This window comes from Rhineura floridana, chromosome 13 (genome assembly GCF_030035675.1).
Source record: "Rhineura floridana isolate rRhiFlo1 chromosome 13, rRhiFlo1.hap2, whole genome shotgun sequence".
NCBI classification, from domain to species: domain Eukaryota; kingdom Metazoa; phylum Chordata; class Lepidosauria; order Squamata; family Rhineuridae; genus Rhineura; species Rhineura floridana.
The window spans coordinates 5,250,759-5,265,661 of NC_084492.1; the positions used below are offsets into that span (position 1 = coordinate 5,250,759).

At 44.1% G+C, this 14,903-nt stretch overlaps 1 protein-coding gene across 5 annotated transcripts in view; it reads left to right on the forward strand.

Annotated features, from left to right (window-relative positions):
• Positions 1-14,903, forward strand: part of PEPD (peptidase D) — a 258,003-nt gene that overhangs the window by 10,562 nt on the left and 232,538 nt on the right. For all 5 annotated transcript variants that reach the window (XM_061593983.1, XM_061593985.1, XM_061593981.1 and 2 more), the window contains exons 2-3: positions 7,160-7,343; positions 11,356-11,483. In XM_061593983.1, coding sequence (XP_061449967.1) covers positions 7,160-7,343; positions 11,356-11,483 — 312 coding nt within the window. The remainder of the gene's footprint in view (positions 1-7,159; positions 7,344-11,355; positions 11,484-14,903) is intronic.

The window sequence follows — 14,903 nt, forward strand, 5'->3', positions numbered from 1 at the left end:
TAATTAACCAGTTCACTGTAAGAAATTGGTCGGTGTGTGAGGTTTGGGAGTTGCACAGCTCCACAGATGAATTGCACAGTTTGCATGTCCTCTTCTGACTGTTCAGTACAGTAGGGCCCCACTCATACGGCAGGTTACAGACCCCCGCTGAAAAGCGAAAATAGCAAAAAAGCGGAACTCCGACAATAAAATGGCGCCCAACGCTCAGCTGCTGAGTGCATCAATGCCGAACAACGCCGTAAAAGCGGAACAAGCACCATATCAGTGGGGCCTTCCTCTAATTGAAAATTGCCATATTAGCGGAACGCCGAAAAGTGGGGCCCTACTATATGTCTTGAATTTTCGCAAAGTCTTCTCTCTCTCTCTCCACATGTCCTTCTCTTTCTCTTCTCTCTGCTTCCAACTTGCTCTGCCTTTAGTTGATAGAGTTTCAAGGACTGAATAGAGGAGGGTTCCCAAGTGGTGGTCCATGGACCACCATTAGTCTGTGAGCTTCATTCAGGCGGTCAAAATACAGTTAAATCATCTGGCACCTGGCACAGCATCATACAGTTGCTACAACAGGCAGAAAAATCATGTGGTCCGCCAAGATCCTTGGCAATTTTCAAATGGTCCATAGGAAAAAAAAAGTTTGGGGACCACTGGAATAAAGTCATTTGGTATTGCTAATACCAAGGCAAGACAATTTAAAAAAAAATCATTTTTATAGCAGGCCGTGTTTGCCAGTTTGGGGGAGGGGAGCAAAATTTAGACCCCTAAATCCACCACAAGATTTGAGAGAAATGTTTAGGAGGCTAGACCCCAATGGATTTGTTCAGTAGTCCCTCTCTGCTGTTGGTTGTAGTGAAGCCTTGTTCTTGGGAAGGCTGATTTAAATCTCTCTTAGTTATATTAAATCAGTTACTTCAATTGGCTTTCCCATGTTGAATTTCATATACTTTCTGAACAAGAATGCATACTAGCTGGTTGGTCTAAATGTGAAAATGCAGTTATAGCGAATATTTGTATAAATCCGAAGCTTTTGGTCATGCAACCTGCTTCAGAATCATAGCTGCTTAGAGACCAGATATTTATCATCCTTTCTGTACTTTTGCAAAGGCACAAAACAGAATTGATTACTTGGAGGCCTGTCTGTGGAGTGGGGGCTTTTTACATTCCCTCTCTCCTTGCTAGTTCAACTTAAAAAAAAATCTTTGCCTCCTGTTGGTTCAGTTGGAAGGAGAATATGCCAATTCCATGGTTGGCATAGCCCCCCTTCCCCCAGTTCCAGAGGTGTGTCTGGGGAATGAGGGCACTTTGGATCTGGTTTAGGATTGCTTGCTTAAACTGCAATTGTCTGCAATTGCTTATTTGCAAGTAATTCCCATTGAACCTAGTGGGACTTCAGCGTTGACATGCATAGGAGGGTCAGAACTTGCACGAGCAAGTGCACATGATTACAGGGCAACTGATAGAAAAGATAACAGTATTTACCTTGGGTGGCAAGCATGTGGAAGGTAAAAGTCTATGCCTTTTTAGTTGGTAGTCAAAACTGTTTTTTTTTTAACTGAATGCGTTGCAGAGCTCAGAGTTGGGAGGGTGTGAGAAAGGTCAAGATTGCTCAGATGGGCTCTGTGGTGAATTGCAGGACAGCATCTCGTAGATTCAAGCCGCTGTGATGTCCTGCTAATCCCTGGACAAAAGTAAATTCTCCATGGTAGATCTTGGGCTTCCTAGTACAATGAGATTCTGGTGGCTCTGCTGCTGTGGGTTGACATCACTCCCCATATGGGGTTTGCTATTCCTGGGTCTAGCAGCAACCCCACAGTAATAAGCACACTGTGTGACTTCTGTGGCATTTGTCATGTTTCATCATGTTTAACTTCAGAAGTTAAGAGATTCCCACCCACTCCCATGCTCCTCTTTTACATAGAAATGCAGCCTTTTGCTCAACAGCCCAGATATCAGCGGTAACCATGGCTACTAAAACAGCCCATGGCTTGTTCAAGTGGGACAAGAACTGATAGGAATGTGCTCTCCTTCTGTCACACTTTCAGCTTGAGAGATCAGTAAACTGGTTTAAGAGCTAGCTCCGTACAAACTAGGATCAGCAATCCTGGCTTGAGGGAGCCTTTAAACCAGTTTCTTGGGCTGGGTGTGATGGGAAAATGTGGTTTAAACCAGGATGTCTCTTTTTCAAGCTGAGTGTGAGGAAGAAGGAAAGGGAGGCGAGGATCTTTCAGCTCTTCTTTGTTACTGCTCCACAAGTCACTGTTTGGTGGAGAAAGAGTGTTATGTCTGAACCAGACCAAATATGTGTGTTATGGCCTGGAGTATAGTTGTCCAGGGTCTGAGGGAGGTGTCTTAGACGCCTTACTTTTTTGGGAGCCAAGTCCGACCAGAGTCCCTATGTCTTCAGCATCCTACGAGCCAATCAGCATGAAAGGGAAGTGTGTTAGCCACTGTGGAGAGTCTTCTAACTTGCTTCCTTGTCATTTCCTGCTGATTGGAGTGCATGAGAGTGAAAGGACTTCCTATCAGTTCCTACTTCAAAAAGCCAAGTTGCTTAGAGCGAGAATACTGTAATTGCAGATTAGACACTGGATCCTGATTATAGCATAGTTTGGTAGCAGCGGAAGATAAATGTGTAGACATTGAATTCAGTAATTCAGGTAATACCTTTGACAGTGAGCAAGGACAGTCAAATGGTAATAGTGACAGAAAAGCAGAAACCAGTATTCAAACCTGTTCAGATTATTCTATAATCTCAGAAAGGGGCGTGGCTGTGACTATTTGAAAGGGCCCTCCACTTGTGGATTTGCCATTATGCTCCTGGTTATGGCCTCCTGACATTTTAAATCTTCGGTCAGACACAAGTGTTGGCTCTAACATATATGTTTGAACTGTGACATAATTTTAAACGACATTAACTTTTTTAAAAAGTAGTGCATATGAATGTAGTGCATATAAATAACAGAACATGTCTACCCTGCTCCTTAGCTGAAAGGACTCCCAGAGTGGTTTATATACAGTCAGTTCAAACAAGGCAGTCCCTGTCTGGAAGCTTACAGTCCAAAAGATATGACAGAAAAGGGAAAAAGCAAATTTGGGCACCAATTCTTGAAAGTGAAATCATAGTCTGGCTGGAATGGAAACTGTTCAGAGTCAGGGAGGGGCTGTTTCCAGGTGACAGTTCATTTCCCAGCCAAGCTTGCCTTAAGTATGTGGTTACTGCCTAATCTTGGGAAGGGCAGGAAGATGATACAGTGTAATCTTTGCTTCATTGGATGAAATCTAGAGGATTTGCTTTAGATTGGAGATGGGCGCCTGGAGCAGAATCCATTCCCTTCCACCACTGCGGCGTCCTGTTTGGCTGCCAGCACAGCCCCTTAATTGTGAAAACCTTCTCTGCAATATTATGCATACATTTTGACTTCCACTTTCACTCAAGTAAAAGGGTGGCTATTTAACCCCTTCTTCCCCAGCGTGGATGGTAAAAGCGGTTAGCAGAGCCCTTCCCTGGTCGTGCACCGCAGCTGCTCACTCCTCAGCAGAAGCTCTGGCATGGCGGGGAAGTGGCTATGTGCAGCCTGCATGCTTAAAGGACACCTCTTTGTTGCTGTTCCCACCGTGGAAGGTGACACGACAGAGCCCTTTTGTTTGGTTCTCGCTTGAACCAAGATTCAGCGTTGCTGGAACTGGCAGGCCGGGCAAGTGCATTCCTGTTGGTTCTGTTGACTCCCCTTGTGACTCTCAACACCATCAACCTTCTGGGGCTTGGAAGCACCATTTTACAGTGGCAAGTTCTGTGTGGTTGGACCATCTTAGAAGGTGCTGCTGGGGGGGGGGTATTGTTTGGAAGCCCTGCTCTGTAGTTGGGGTGGCTAACCCTTCTTTTTTTTTTGACCAAGAGCCAAATTACAAGTTGGCTACCCTATATTCACTGCAGACACTCGCCATACACGCAGGCACACAGCAAGCGTTCTTTCTCTGTCTGTCTCTTTCTCTCTCACACACAATGTGTTTTCATATTGAAGAAGCTTGACCTTTAGCTTCCCAGAATTATCTCCAGGTGTTATAGATTAAAAGTTTCTTTATGCTGCATTTGCTGCACGAAATGTGCATTTTGGACTTTTGATGCTGAAGTCATGCTGAAGTTTGCTCTTTGTGGCTATGAAGCAAAGGTTGCTTTTTCACACATCTTCTGTATTCCAAGAAAGCCATATCATAATTAATACGTGAAGGAACATTTCACTGAGCGTGCTCAGGTTAATGCAGGTTCATAGAAAATATATATCTATATCTTAGCAACAGCTGAGCATAGTAACAGTTTGTAGCTGAAGACATGACCACTGTTTGTTCCAGACTGGCTTATTCTGTCCATGGTGTGCTTCAGTTGCTGAAGTGACCTGTTTCAGATAGCTGTACTGAACTAGTTTGTTTTATTTATTTAATTTAACAAAATGTATATGCTACTTGATTATAATCAAGCCTCTAATTGGTTTACAAACATGTTAAAATTATTATTCATTGAATTTGAGAATGTGGAATGTTCGTTTGATAATGCTGAAGCTGCTCATTATTGCTGTCTAGGTAGGAGGAGAGTCATGGCGGGAGTTCGTAGCACGTCTTTGTAGACGTATCCTTAAGCATCACTCCCACCGGATGGAGACGTTGCCTCTAGAAGTCTGCTCCAGGCTGCTTGCATGCATGTGCACCTGGACATATTCAGCAGGCAAAAGTAGAACGCATTATGCAAAAACTAATGTGCGGACTTGATTTTTGCCTCTGGGGAGATCATGACGCACAACTGAACAAGAGGACAGAAATAAGTGATGGGTCAACGTTTGTGTGGCACGAGCAATAAGTCACTAAAAAGGCAATGAGAATGACTGGAACTGGAAATACAGCTCAGTTGTGTGTGTGTCCCTTAAGATGCTTATGGGTCACTTAATAATTTAACATTTTCAGTAAGGTGTTAGAGCAACTGGCGGTAACTCAACTCTAGGAATTTTTGGACGGGACCTTGCAGCCTGCATTCAGGCCTAGTTTTGGAACTGAAACAGCCTTGGTGGATGACCTACTCCAGAAACTGGGCAGGACAGGTGCATTCCTTTTGCTCCTGTTGCCTCTCTAAATGACTTTCACTACCATCAACCTTCTGGGGCTTGGACAAAACATTTTGCAGGGGAATGTTCTGTCTGGTTAGACAATCTTGGAAGGTGGTGCTGGGGGGACTATTGTTTGACCCATTGGCTTTTGGGTCCCATCAAGGTTTCATCTTATCTCTTGTGCTACTTAATATCTGCATGAAACTGTTGGGGGAGGTCGTACAGGGTTTGGGAACTGGGAGCCATCAGTGTGCTGATGATTCTCTGTCTCTGTCTCTCTCTCTCTCGTGTGTGTGTGTGTGTGTGTGTGTGTGTATATATATATATATTATTTGTCAGCTGTAGTTGCCTTTGGAATCCCTGCTGTCTTCTGTCACCAAGACAGTAGTTAGCATGTGAGGCTGGTCATGGGATTGCATCCCCTCTGCCCATTCAATCAGCACCTTCCTTGATGGTCTTTAGGTGTCACTTTATTATGTTATTACTTATTTTATTATTGCATTTATATCCCACTTTTTCACCAAGGAGCTCAAAGTGTCGTAAATGGTTCTCCCCCTCCTAATTTCATCCCCACAACAACCCTGTGAGGTAGGTTGGGTTGAGAGGCAGTGACTGGCCCAAGGTCACCCAGTGTGCTTCACAGTTGAATGGGGATTTGAACCCTGATCTCCCAGGTCCTAGTCCAACACTCCAACCAGTACACCACGTTAAAGGCACTGCTATTTATTCAAGCTTTTGGTTGGATCTGTTGGGGATTTTCTTAAGGGGTCTGACACATTTTGAGTTTCTGAGAGCTGCTGTCTTCTAATGCTACTGCTTTTGTTGCTGTTGTTTTTACTGATAATATTTATTTATTATAGTGTTATCCCTCCTTCCCACTAAGGAACTCAAGGTGACATACATTGTTTCTGCCCTCCCATGGTTCCCCCCTCCCATTTTATCCTCACAACAACTTTGCGAGGTAGGTTAGGCTAAGGGAAAGTGACTTGTCCACGATCATGGGAACATAGGAAACTTCCTTATACCGAGTCAGACCATTGGTCCATCTAGCTCAGTATTGGCTACACTAACCAAAAGTCACTCTTCAGGGTTTCAGACAGGAGTCTTTGCCAACCCTACCTGGAGTTGCTGGGATTTGAACCTGGGACCTTCTACATGCAAGGCAGCAGTTCTATAGCCCGGTGAGCCTCATGGTTGAAGGGATTTGAACCCAGGTCTCCCAGGTCCCAGTCCCAGACTCTAGCTACAAGACCATGCTTACTCTTTTTTTCTTGTATAGATTTTCAGAATTATTTTTAAACATTTTTTTAAAAAACTGGCAGTTGGGATATAAACATACAGGCATACCCCGCTTTAACGTTCGCAATGGGACCGGAGAGTATACTTTAAGTGAAAATAAACTTTAAGTGAACCGATTGTCTTCACTTGTACTGCACGCAATCACCACTAGATGGCAGCGGCGTCATGCCAATAAAGTATAAGTTATTGCGAAGTGCGCGAACGTTAAGCGGGGTATGGGGACGTATGGAGCAAGTACGTTATAGCAGGGCAATGTTAAGCGGGGTATGCCTGTGTAAGGTCTATTGTCCCCTTAAGGTTGAACCCTTTTCCTCTTTGGTAAAATCTTTTCTGAAAATAAGTTCAGTGTAATTCAAAAGTCTGCATTTTATTTCATGAACGTTGACTGATCCTGATTTGACGTGGTGACTTCCCTGTCCCTCTGAATTTCCCCTGTTCACTCTCTCCACATCGTGCATGATTTTGGGGAGTTTTTCTGACTATAAAACATTGGGTTTTTGGACATTCGCCAGTACATATATGTATGTAGAGCCTTCTCCAATCTGAACTACGGCTTCCATCAGCATGACAGCATGTTGGTGGCCAGTGGCTAGGGGTTATGGGAGTTGTTATTTCACAACATCTGGAGGGCCAAATGTAGAGCCTTCCCTAATCTGGGGCCCTCCAGACTTGGACTGATGGGAGCTGTAGTCCAAAACATCTGGATTGCCCCAGTTTGTGGAAGGCCTGTTTTGGTTTCTTAGAGGCTGATGTTTCCTTCTTCTTCCTAGGCCTTCCTTTTGGCTGGGGAACGAAACCTTGAGGGTTCCAGCTGCGCTCTTCACCTTGAACAGAACTCGCTTGTGTGATCGGCTAAGATCAAACAAGGATGTGCCCAAGAAATCTCTTGTCCTCCTGCAAGGCGGGGAGCAGACCAACAGATACTGCACTGACACAGGAGTTATCTTCCGCCAGGTAAACTTTAGCACGAACAAACACCAGGCTTATCTTTTTAATTATAGGCTTTTTTATCTGTATTTCTTAGGAGCATAGTCACGGGATTGCTTGTTCAGATTTCGACCCTGTCTATTAGTTGCTGGTTACTTTCCACCACTCTGTCAATTGGAAAGACACTTATTTGGACCAGGAATCCATAACACAGTTCGTGAAGAATCAAAACTGTGCTGTGCCAATTCCTAAGTGCTATCAAAATCTGCTGTTGCAGCATTATCAAGTCATAAAACCAGTCCATATACCAGCTGAATGGTTTTCTATCATTAGTCTTCATCAGCAGCTTGAATCTAACAATTTGAACCCAATGAGTACGGATGAGAACCCTCTCCCTGACACACGCGCAACATCCCACTTGTTTCAAAGGTCTCCTGTTTGAATCTTTGATGAAGGAAGTTGACAGGCATCTTTTCCATTACCCTTTTTCTATTCTGTTTAGGCTTTTTCACTATCAGATACATGGTAAGTATTTTTATATCGTTTTCAGTCATATTCCCAGAGTGGTTTAGAAAAAGTAAAATAAACATGTTTACTTTCCAAACGCTGATAATCTTTATCGTGCAATTGACTCTGTCAACTTTAAGTGTGCTTAGTGCTTTTTATATCTGCATTTGTTCTGTCTTCTTTGTATATGCTATTATAAACTGGCCTGGGATGTACATTAAGAAAAGCAGGAGAGAAATAATCAGATGCTCCAGGCCATTAAGTGGAACCCCTCCCATGTACTCTCCTCCTCCTCCTCCTCCTCCTCCTCCTCCTCCTCCTCCTCCTCCTCCTCCTCCTCCTCCTCCTCCTCTTCCTCCTCCTCTTCCTCCTCCTCTTCCTCCTCCTCTTCCTCCTCCTCTTCCTCTTCCTCTTCCTCTTCCTCTTCCTCTTCCTCTTCCTCTTCCTCCTCCTCTTCCTCCTCCTCCTCCTCTTCCTCTTCCTCTTCCTCTTCCTCTTCCTCTTCCTCTTCCTCTTCCTCTTCATTCTTACAGGGTCAGATGACACACAATCACAAACATTTAAGCCAAATCCAGACATAAAGGTGGAGGGCACACATATTCCTCTCAGGGATGCGTTAAATGAGCTCATTTGTGGGAAACGTAGATCGAAGAAACGCAAGGCTGAGGAAATGGAATCTCCTGCGCAGGCTGTGCCAAGTACAAGCACAAATGGGGGGGCAGAGAGAGCAAAAGCCCTAGTGCCTGAAACCGCCTGAAAGATTCACTGTGGGATTAGTGACCAGTCCTGGAATGCACAAACTGGTTGAAATGGATCCTGACACGTTATATATGACATGTGTTCAGCCAAAGTTTGATTGAATAAAGTGTTAGCTAAATGTACAGAGATGTTCTGAACTGTACTGAAATGTAAGCTGTATTGGAGAAATGTATTGTTGTTATTGTTGTAATGAGTTACAGACATGATGGGAAAAAGGGGGGATTGTTGACCATTGAACCGCACTGTCACTGAGTCTGTTTTCCATCAAGTCTGAAAAACTGTAGCTAGGGGGAGTTATGTCTTTGCCCAGTCTGGGAACGGACAGCCAAGGCCGTTGCTATGGTAACCATCGCGATAGACTGGGAAAAGTTCTAGCAGCTATCTGTGTTAAGCTGAGTCTTCTGTGTATTGCCTCTGAACTGAGAGGTTGTCTTCTGTGTTTACCTTTGGAGAGAGATGTACCAGAAGGGGGGTGACTGAAGAAACTCTACATGTATTTACTCTTAAGCCTTTGGCCGTAATGTCTTAATAAAGACTCTTAACATGATCTAATGCTCTGAAGAAGTTTCTTGCTCAACTTAACTCCAACGTAATGTATGCTGTTTCACGCAACAACGCACACAGTTCAACACTCAGTGCAGGAAGCTGGCCAAGCACGATGTCCCCGTTGCATCTTCTTGTTGGCCTTGGCCCTGTGGCTCGATTCAGTATGAGAGACAGCAGCTGTTTAAGGCATCCTCTTCAGAATAGGAGCAGTATGACTGAAGAGTGAGGACTTGGGTATTATTATTGAAGATCCACCACAATTCTTAACTTGCCCCTTAAATTGCCAGTCATACCCCAATGAGATCAATAGCAAGGTGTCTCTTGTTGTTACGTGTTCCACAAGTTCCTCTTCACTTGATGGGGATCTTACTGGGGAGGGGTGGGGCAGAAGGGAAAGAGAAGGGAGGCATAGAATGGAGAGTTATATTCCTGCGTATAGGAATATGTAGTTGTAGGCTGCATTCTTTCCCATTTCCCCAACATTTACTTGCTTGTTTTGTGTTTTCTGTAATCTGTCACATGATGCAAAAGTCACTTCTGGAAATAGTAGAACCAAGTTGAAATTTAGTACTCATGTCCGTGTTAATTGCTTCCAGAAAAAAAATCAGTTTGCAACTCCCTTAACCCAGAAAATCTCAGGAGTTAGGCGTTTTTTTTGCCCCTGCAGTTTTCTTGGGATCACAGCACCACTCACCTAACATTATTTTGGGTGAGCATGTGCAGAAAGAGTGGGGAGTGGCGACATGTCCAATGATGTCTGCTGTTGTGTTTCACCACATCCACTGGTGTGAATGAAATTTAGCGTGACATGGTGATATAGTGATGAAAGCCCCCACAATGCAGGTTGGAAGGAAGATTTGAAAGCAGGACATTATAACTGGGGGACAATGCAAAAGGCCCCACATATGCATGCAGCCATGCTTTGATCCTCCAAAAGTGATTGTCAGTGCAAAGGTGGGCGTGAGGTGTGTGCTGGCAATTAGAAGGGAAGGAAGATTAGAGTCCCCCAGCTGCCGGTGTGCAGTCAAAAGGCTCCTCTCTTATGGAAGGACAAATATGTGGAGCAGTCTTCCCCAACATGGTGCCCTCCAGATAGCTTGGGCTACAACTCCCGTCGTAACTAGCTAGCATGGCCAGTGGGTAAGTCTGATAGGAGTTGTAGTTCAAAGTATCTGGAGAACACTGTTTTCCAATAAAATGTGGGCAAGTTTAAGGGTAGCATTCAGTAAGGCTAAGGCAGTGTAAGCAGGAAGAGCATACAGTTTCTTGTGCATTGTGGATTTTTGAGGGAATATTTACTGAGACCTTCTGTGGGACTCAAAGGATGTACTTGGAGACACACTGGCACCCCCCCCCCGGCACTGTGTTGGGGACCCATGCTGTAGTTATCTGTCTTCTGCAATGGGATTTGGATTAAAGTTCCATTGAAACAAAGTCCTATGAGGAGAGACTGAAAGAACTGGCCATGAGGGGAGAAATGATAGCACTCTTCAAATACTTGGTTGCCACACAGAGGAGGGCCAGGATCTCTTCTTGATCGTCCCAGAGTGCAGGACATGAAATAATGGGCTCAAGTTGTGAGAAGCCAGATTTCAACTGACTATCAGGAAAAAACTCTTAACTGTTAGAGTGGTATGACAACAGAATCAATGACCTAGGGAGGTGGTGGGCTGTCTGACACTGGATACATTTAAGAAGCAGCTGGACAGCCACCTGTCGGGATGCTTTAAGTTGGATTTCTGCATTGAGCAGAGGGTTGGACTCTATGGCCTTGTAGGCCCCTTCCAACTCTGCTATTCTATGGTTCTATCAAATAGTGCATTCCCGAATGGTGTCTTTAGGATCAGGGTGCTCAGTGGTATAATTTCTGTTAGTCCCTTTTATTGTTTGACAAGCATATCCATGTAATCAGGTTGTGTGATACTCAATTTAATTCTACTCTTAGTAGACCCATTGATATTAATAGACATGACTAACTTAAGTTCATCAATTTCGTTGGGTCTACACTGAGTAGGGCTTGCGTGAATACAGCCTAAGTTAAAGCGATGCTGAAGATAACTTGGAAGGTGTTTTGCATCTATTTGAAACCATTTAATCTAGTGGATCACTTTGCCATGTGTGGCTTGATTGAGCTTGGCATCTTTGCAAATACCCCTTTTTAAATAAAAGGAATTTTTTTGGCAAGGATTGGTATAATGGCATGCTGTTTTCAATTCCCTGATTCTAGGAGTCCTACTTCCATTGGACTTTTGGAGTGACTGAGGCAGACTGTTATGGAGCAATTGAGGTTGACAGTGGAAACGCTCTTCTCTTCATCCCGAGACTCCCTGAAAGCTACGCGGTGTGGATGGGAAAGTAAGTCCTTTTCTTTCTCTCTTGGTATAGAAGTTTCTGAAATCTTCTTTGAGCCTTCTTGTGTAGTAGTGTAGTTAGCTTTCAAAGACAAATGTTCTGAGGAAGTTTTAGGAACAGAAACTTCTCGCAGCTCAAACTTTGAGTGAGGTTTGCTAGAGGGAATCTTGGCTATACTCACGCATAATTTTTTTCAGCATGGCTGCTCGCAGGGTGAGGGGTGGCAAAGGGTTGTCCAACAGGTGTAGCTCTTAACTATTTTGTTTATTCTTTGTGGAGATGGGCATTGATTGGCAGAGCTGACAGTGACAAATTCATCTGCCAAATCTGACCTTGTTCCTTATCCAGTATTCATCACTAACTTTCTGCAATGCAAATTCAGTTGTCATGATGATGATGGTGTATTTAAAGTAGGGAGGAGGAGCCTGTGGCCCTCCAGAGATTGTTGGACTCTCAGTGGCCCCAACCAGCATGGCCAGTTGTTGGGGTAGCAGGAGCTTGAATCCAGCAGCCCTCGGAAGGCTGCAGGTTCCCCATGTCTGAGATGCATAACCTAGGTAACCTATGAAACAATGAAATAGAATATAACACTTTTTGTTTTTAGGAGTAATTAGGAATGCCCTGAGAGTGCTATTGAAGTCTGTGAATTTTAACACAAAAAGGATTTGCATACAAACAAGCAGAAACTAACTTGTGGCTACAATGGGGAATTCTTCTGAATACCATCATGAACCAATAAAGCCAACCAACTCAAGCACTTTAGAGTTTTTATTTTTGGAATAAGTTACAGCATCTTCATCTGCCTTTGGGAACATCTGAAGAGAGTGATGGGGGGATCCTTACAACATGTACAGATGTCACAGTGCTGTGAGGGATAGCTAACACCTCGGAAGACAGGAATACAAATCAAAATTGTCTTGATAGTATGGAAACTGGCCTTACCTTAACAAAAAAGGAAATTCAGCAAAGACAATGCAGCTTCATTTATTATTATATTTTAATTATTACATTTTATTTATTTTTATATCCCACCTTTCCTACAAGCAGCTCAAGGTGGCATACAAACATGGTTCTCACCTTCCTGATTTTATTCTCTCAACAACCCTGTGAGGTAGGTTAGGATGAGAGGCCGTGACTGGCCCAAGGTCACCCAGTAAATTTCATGGCCAAGTGGGGATTTGAACACTTGTCTCCCAAAGTCCCAGTCTGATGCTCTAACCGAGCCTTTCCCAACCAGTGTGCCTCCAGATGTTGTTGGACCACAACTCCCATCTTTCCTGACCATTGGCAATGCTGGCTGAGGCTGATGGGAGTTGTGGTCCAACAACATCTGGAGGCACACTGGTTGGGAAAGGCTGCTCTAACCACTAAGCCACACTGGTTCTGAGACAACTCCCCAAATGCACAACTGGAGGATGGGGCATACTGTGAGCTAACATAGCTCACGGTAGCAGGAAAAGAATCTCAGGATTCATGAGTTGCCAGTGTGATGTGGCTGCAAAAAAGGCTAATGCGATTTTAGCCTGCGTTAATAGAACAATAATTTCCAAGTAATAGTTTTTATTTATATTTTTATTATAAAATCTGGATCCCTCCCTTCCTCCCAGGCCTCATCTGGTGTCCAGGTTTGTGCACCAGACTTTTAAGATGAATGCAGGGAAAGAGGAAGAGGTTCTAAGAAGAGCAACAAGGTTGGTTGGGGAATGGAGAATAATTCCTACAAGGGAAGGTTAAAGGGACTCTGGAGAAGGACAGGAGGACAAGAGAGCACTCTTCAGGGTCTGTAGAGGGGGGCAAAGATGGGTCCTCTGCTGCCCTAGAGGGAAGGACAGTAAGTTGTAGCCAGTGTTAGCTCTACTCAGAGTAGACCCATTGAAATTCAGGACAGTTTGACAATGGAACTAGTTCTCTGGAAGGGTGGTAGACTTTCTCTCAGTGGAGGAGTTTAAATCAGCTGTCTGTTGGGGATGCTCTGCATTTCCTGCACTGAGCAGCTAGTTGGACTAGATAGCTTAGAATACACCCCCTGCCCACTTTGACTTTAAGAGATATGTCCTGCTAACGAATTTCAGAATGTACCCTGCTGTAAATCCTGCTAAAGTGCTTATTACATACACACACTGAGAGAGACACCAACACTCCTTATAGAATTAATTGGAAGGGCGCCACACGGTATCCATGAGTTATCAAAGTTGGTATGAGGGGACTGGAAGGAAGCTTGACATTTTGTGAACATCCCCACCTGCTGCTAAAGTAGCTCCCTTGGTCAGCAGGGACTGGAACTAATGTCACAGAGGGCGCATGAGGGTGGGCCTGTGGGGCTATAGGTGAAGCAAGAGGTGCTGACAGACTCTGTGGACTCAAAAGGAGGAGGCTGGCTAGATGTGGTGGGGGGCGGGGGAAAGATTTAGGCGGCTGCATGCTAGCCATCCCCACTCAGCTAGAAAGACCCTTGCTTACAGCCTCTTAGGGGGATCTCTAGCTAATGTGGCAGCATGATCATGACATCAGCAAGCTGATAGCCCAAAACATAAATGGGAGGCATGCTTTCTCTCCATGCACACAACCCACCGTCCCCTTCGCAGAGAGACTAAAAGGGAATTTAACCATAAGATTCATTTACATCTGGCAGTAAAAGCCATTATCTGCAGCACACTCATCAGATCTGTTGTTTTTTTTGGGGTCCCACAGAGGCAGGTGGGCAGGGCTTGTTTGCATGAGCCTAGTGACTTAACGAGCCAGTGTGGTGTAGTGGTTAAGGTGTTGGGTTATGACCTGGGAGACCAGGGTTCAAATCCCCACATAGCCATGAAGCTCACTGGGTGACCTTGGGCCAGTCACTGCCTCTCAGCCTCATGAAAACCCTATTCATAGGGTCGCCATAAGTCGGGATCGACTTGAAGGCAGTACATTTACATTTAGTGACTTAATACAAATTTTTAAAAGGAGGTCAAAACGTTTCTTAGAACGAGGATCACAAGTGACCTTTTCCTAAAGGGTCTGTGCTTAGTGTATTGTTATCCTTAAGTGTGCAACCATGGGTTTTTTATGAAACATTACAATTTGAGATTAATTTTAATGGTTTTTATTAACTAATACAATAATAATAATAATTTTACAACTATGTCTCTACTGCCAACATTACAACTATATTAGTTGTGAGCAACATAAAATCAGCAATAAAATCACATGTCATCAACATCAGTCATCATTTCAGTGTGCCACTTTCAAAGGTATACTCTTTATTTCCCAAAATGCGCCAGGATTTTCCATTACTTATCAGTGTGAGTCAGTTTTGGAGTCCCCCATTTTTTCCTTTAATGCTGGCTCCTGTGGGAAATTGGTGATCCTTAAGCATTGGGATGTGAAGGCTAGTTATTTGTGTTCATTAGCTAGGACTGTTTAAACCTGGGCAGAATAAAT